This window comes from Vigna umbellata, chromosome 1, assembly GCF_029865625.1.
Source record: "Vigna umbellata cultivar VRB3 chromosome 1, Vumbellata_1.0, whole genome shotgun sequence".
In the NCBI taxonomy this organism is placed as follows: Eukaryota; Viridiplantae; Streptophyta; class Magnoliopsida; order Fabales; family Fabaceae; genus Vigna; species Vigna umbellata.
Genome location: NC_142165.1, coordinates 81360557 through 81366589, shown reverse-complemented (window position 1 = coordinate 81366589; position 6033 = coordinate 81360557). Strand labels below are relative to the sequence as shown.

The 6033-nt window shown below is 29.7% G+C and overlaps 1 protein-coding gene across 1 annotated transcript; it reads left to right on the top strand.

Annotated features, from left to right (window-relative positions):
• The first annotated feature begins 361 nt into the window (after positions 1 to 361).
• LOC148206578 (phospholipase A1-IIgamma-like) lies at positions 362 to 2784 on the top strand. Its single transcript, XM_088113839.1, has 2 exons — positions 362 to 1232; positions 1990 to 2784. Exons 1-2 carry the CDS (start codon positions 645 to 647, stop codon positions 2602 to 2604), a joined length of 1203 nt encoding a protein of 400 aa, XP_087969965.1. The 5' UTR covers positions 362 to 644; the 3' UTR covers positions 2605 to 2784.
• The last annotated feature ends 3249 nt before the right edge of the window (positions 2785 to 6033 follow it).

Here is a 6033-nt window from a genome sequence, read left to right as displayed (position 1 = left end):
TAGAATAAGCTTAGTCCTAATGGCTTATTTACCTTTTTTGAATCAGTGTTTGATCATATTCTACTATGTTACAAAGAAGTCGGTAAATAATTAATTTTGGCAGATCGACAGGTAATAAGTCAGTCCGCCTAGTGGTAGTCGGGTTGGTCATGTTTGAGTGCAAACACTTAGGACGTATTCAGTTATATTTTACGTTATATCATCTTAGGATGAGATCAATATTGATCTGACCGAAGGATGCTTAGTCGTATAATATATATATATATATATATATATATATATATATATATATATAATATTTATTTTTTTTTTATTTTTTTATTGTGTTTGTTTAAATCTTAGGCGGTAAAGAAAACTTGAACAAATAGTCAATTTCATGAATGAACCATTATTTAAGAAAAGATGAAGTCTCGTGGTAAATTATTGGCACAGTGGTATATGTATGAACCCACACGTTTCTAACAATAGAACGACCAAGACATCATTTAAAAAGGAAGAATTGATTAAAAAATAAGACCAGCCGAACAAGGTCTTTCTTTAAAGAGGACCTAAAGTCTATATAATTTCATTAGAGAAGTGATTACATGTGGAGAATACTAGGAAAAAAAACGTATTTTGAATTGAAGAAAAAGAAGTAGTAGCAGATGGATAGCCATAGCATAGGAAGAAAATGGAGAGATCTTAGTGGGAGAAATAATTGGCAAGGTCTGCTAGACCCTCTGGACATTGACCTTCGCCATTACATCTTACACTATGGACAACTTGCTCAAGCTACATATGATGCTTTCAACTCAGAAAAGTTATCTGAGTACGCTGGAAACTGTCGATATTCCAAGAGGGATTTCTTTTCCAAAGTTGGTTTGGAACATGGGAATCCTTTCAAGTATGATGTGACTGAGTTCCTATATGCAACTTCCAAAGCCAGTGGTTCGACAGAGTTTGTCTTAAACTGTTTGTCGATGGATGAATGGATCGTGGAATCAAATTGGATAGGGTATGTTGCTGTTGCCACTGATAAAGGCAAAGCAGCACTAGGAAGGAGGGATATCGTGGTTGCTTTGAGGGGAACAGTTCAGGCTTCCGAATGGGTTCAAAATTTACAATTCCCTTCGGACCCTGCCACACTCATATTCCCTGATGCTCATCGTGCTGAAGTACACGGTGGTTTTTACTCCCTTTACACCTCAAACAACCCAGGTTCGCGTAGAACTAAGACCAGTGTTCGAGATCAGGTTCTATATATCTATCTATCTATAGATTTATCTTATTGTTAACAATAAATATAAATGCAGATTAATCTTTTTCCAATTTTACTGTTCATTGATAGCCCTTAAGAGCTAATTATTAACGGATAAAATATACTTTTAGTTTCTAAACTATTAAGCGATTTTAGTTTTAGTCTCTCTTTTAAACTTTGGTACACTTTGATCCTTCTTCTTAAAGAAACTATAATTTTTCGTCCTCCAAAACTAACGCGGTTAAAAATAGGCTAACGTCTTAATTAGGGTTCTTACTTAGTTAAAATTAAGACGTTAGCCTAATTTTAACGTCGTTGATTTTGGAGAACGAAAAATTATAGATTCTTTAAAGACAAAGATCAAAGTGTACCAAAGTTTGAAAGAGAGACTAAAACGAAAATCGCTTGATAGTTCAGAGACTAAAATCATATTTAACCCATTATTAACAATGAAATTAAAAATAATTGATAAGTAACTTGTTGCAGATATATTGGTTTATGAAGAAAAGATTCTGCTGAGAATTTTTCCAACTTAGTTTAGTTAAAATTCTTCAGCATAGAAAGTGATTAAGAAAATAATTTCATTAAAAATCATCAACTAGGAAATTAATTAATTTTTAGTAATATGGATAGATACTTCTTACCAATAATATTATACAAAGAAAAAAGGAACTATTAGAAAGACTGGGTCAAACTTATTTGGCTTTAAATTATCTGTTTTAAGAAAATGTATGATGATGAGAATTATGCAGGTCCTGAAGGAGGTTAGAAGACTTGTGGAGAAATACAAGAATGAAGAAATTAGCATAAGTGTGACAGGGCACAGCTTAGGTGCTGCACTAGCAACTTTAACTGCTGTGGACATAATTGGCCAAGGATTGAACAAACGGAAAGAGCAACCACAAAGAGTATGTCCCGTGACAGCATTTCTGTTCGCGACTCCTCGTGTTGGAAACTCTCTCTTCGGGAAGATCTTCAGCAAGTACAAGCATCTGCGAGCACTGCGCATTCGTAATAAGAAGGATCAAGTTCCTAAACTTCCCATTGGCCTCACTGTTGTGGGTGAAGAACTCGTGATCGACACTAGAAAATCCAAGTTCTTGAAGAATGGGGTGAGTGCGCATAACTTGGAGGCTTATTTGCATGGAGTTGCTGGAACGCAAGGGAAAAAGGGAGGGTTCAATTTGGAGGTGAATCGTGACATTGCACTCTTGAACAAGAACTTGGATGCATTGAAAAATGAATATCGTGTTCCTGTTGAATGGAGGGTGCACGAGAACAAGGGTATGGTTCAGCAATCAGATGGTACTTGGAAGCTTATAGATCACAACGAGGATGTTAGTCCATCGTTACGTGCTAGATTATAGGTTGCTTTATCACCATATGTTATTAGGGTTCTGCTGCTCTTTCTTTGTGCTATAATAACCTCCTTGTTAGTTCTTTTCATGTATGTCTTTTAATAAAGTGTGACTTAATTTGAAAGTTAATGAATCAAACGTGTTGTTCGTATTGTAAACCAACTTTTTAAATTTATTTAAGAAATTAGGTTTGATCCACATTCACAAATATATTGATAATGGGTTTTTTTACCACAAGGATGGAAATGATTATGAAGGTTTAACAAAACCCTTTTATAGATTATGTAGTGTATAGATGTGTTACAATTAATATTTCATATATATACGAGTTTAACTAACAATTATATTAATTGAACTAAAATATTGTACTAATTTAACGGTTATGGTCCAAAAAAAATCACATAGAAGTGTAGATCATAGAATATATGTTTATCAAATGTTAAGGTAACTCGAGAACACTGGATCAAAGGCCTAAAATTAGTCAATTTTAATTAATTCACTAGTAATAAAAAGACTTTTTAAATCGTTTAATATATTTTAGTTTTAATAAAAATGAAATCTTTTTAAATGTAGTGATATTTTTGAAAACTTTTTTACCGTTAGATTTCAGTTTTTGAAGCTTGTATTGATATATGTTTCGGTTCTTTAAAGAATCGAGATCTAGAATTGTTGAAAATAATTTAAAAAATGTCACTAGTGTCAATTTTGAAAATATTTACAAATAATTTCAATTATAAAACCACTTTTGAGATTAGTAATGAAATTTTGTTAAAATTTTGAGTAATTCTTAACTTGTCTTCAAGTCATGGCTATAGCATCCTATGAGATCCCTTTAACTACCTTTCTTTAAAATTGGTTCAATGTCTCTAAGAGCACAATCAACTATCTTCATTCCACCACTTCAACCTCCAAAACTGAGAGTAACCACCATCATCTCAATAGCTTTCGTGCCACTTCCATAACTTCATCTTCTTGTGTTAGTCTAACCTAGCTTGAAAAGGAGACTATCAAACATATTATGCAAAAATGAGATATTAAATTTCAGCCTTCTCACCATAATATTTTAGGCCATTTCTTCATGCTTGTCGAAAACTTCAACATACACCATATACTTAAACATTCTAAATGCACTCTTTACTTTAGGATTATAATTTTAGTTTTGGATTGTGTAATCACGAACGTTGCAAAATATATAATTTAGAATATTTGTATTTTGGGTTGTATTACTTTGAAATACAAATTTGTATTATAAATTGTATGTAGAATTTGGAACACAAAATTTATCTTTTGGAATGTACGTGTTAGAATATGAAGTGAAAAAAATGCATTCTGGATTTCCAAAATAGAAAACATTTTTTAATTCGTATTTTGCATGCATAATTTGGAATATATTTTGTATTTTGTATTTTGAAATGTATAGTCCAAAATATTGTGCAATCCAAAATGTACATTATCTTTTGAAATATACTTTTGTAATCTGAAATGTACAATCCATAATATAAATGTTCAATTTAGAATACAAAATTTGTATTTTAAAATATACCATCCGAAATATAAATTTTATATTTCAAGATACAAAATAAAAAATATATTCTAAATTATACAATTAAAAAGAAATTATATTTCAAAATATATAATTTGAAAGACAAATTTTGTATCATAGATATCCATTCAAAATAAAAAATAATAACAATACAATTTAGATTGTATTTTTGACATTTATGCACCTTATGGAGGTGTATATAGGAAGAAATAGTCAAGTTTTTAATATTAGAAAGGCCCAAACCCAAAAGAAAAAAACAAAAGTCAATGTCGAAAAGCCTCTTAACATGCAAGTCAAGGACGTAAAACTTTCATCACTGAACCAACTTTTACCATCTATCTTCTTTTTTTCACACCATCTCTGAGGGAGGAAAATGATAATTTAATAACATTTTTTAATAATATTTTAACATTATTTATGTGTCATTCTATGATTGGTTCATGTGATGTTTATAATTATTATTATTGATTGTGAAATAATTTTAGACTAATCATAAAATGACTATGTTAAAATGTTGTCAAAATATCTTCATCCTTTCGCAATATTAATTTCAATTAAACTTTTTGTCAATTGAAGTTTTTTAAACTATGTTTTTATTTTGTTATACGTTCTTCTGAAGAAAAAAAAATTAATTTCATTTATTTATCATTTGAATTTATATATTATAGGATTAAACAATAATACACGTTGACGTGACAGACGACTTTTAGACAAAGTTACTGTTGGTTTGAATCCCAGAACCTATTAATTAAGATTTGGTTTGTTGGTACTGATGTTTCTGAATCATTTTTGCTATAAAAAAAAGTACATTTTATATTATATAGTTTGATAAATATGAGATATCAATGAAAGGGTTTAACAATTTTTTTAAATAATTTTTGTTTCAATACTTTGAAAATTTTCAATTTGCTCTTTTTTTTTTCAAATAAAATAATTTTTTTACTGAAATTGATATGTTATATGTGATTATATAAATAAATCAACTTTAAACGATGAGATATCATTGTTTAAGTCATGCACCAGTTTAATACAACATTATTATTGTGAATTTAAGGAAAAAGTATATAAACACATTTTAAAATAGCATCAAATTGAAATGACTTAAAATAGTATTTGACAAAAATCGTAAGAACAACGGAGAGAAAAAAGATGAAATTGACAAAAATTATTATTAGAATTAGGAAAAAAGAGCTATTAAACCTAATTAAAATCAGAATATTTTAAGAAAAAAATAATGATTGTTGTTGTTAACAAGATAGACATTTCTTGAACAGACAGAGGAAGAGTACTGTGTACTGGGGAGAAAGAGGTTGTTGGTGCAGTCACGGGAAAAGGGATGAGACATAGGGAGTGGGTAACCTTTGTAACAAACACGGGATGCGCCTAAAGTCACGAACCTCTCAAGTTTAATTCAGACAGACATTCTGCTACAGATCTCATGTTTTTTTCATCTCCACCACCTCTTTTCTTTCTGTATTTTGCTGTTAATGTTATGAAAGTGTTTGTTGAGTCTATACAAGAGGAGTACAGTAAAGAAATACAACCATCAATTAAATATGAGTTCAATCATAAAAAAAAATTGTTAGTACTTTTTATTTAAAATTTTAAATTATGAATTAATGAATTTTTCATTTTTAAATAATATTTTATTTTTTTATTTTTATCCAATATAAGATTTGGTTCATATTTTAATTTTCAAAAGAATGTTCAAAATATGTGAAATAATTAAATTTTGTTTCATCCAGTTAAAGTTTCTTTTAACTTTTACTTAAAAAAAAAGGAAAATTACCATTTATTCTATTTTCTTTTATCATTAACCCTTAAATGTTCTGTGGGGATAAGCTCTGTCACTTGGTTTTGGTGTATTTTCCTCCTTCCACTCAGTCACCGTTTAA

What these genes read in the sequence shown, in the direction of transcription:
- LOC148206578 (XM_088113839.1), top strand. Translation starts at nt 645, where the DNA reads ATGGATAGCCATAGCATAGGAAGAAAATGGAGAGATCTTAGTGGGAGA. An exon ending in AGACCAGTGTTCGAGATCAG is followed by an intron (nt 1,233 to 1,989) that starts GTTCTATATATC and finishes AGAATTATGCAG; the next exon opens with GTCCTGAAGGAGGTTAGAAG.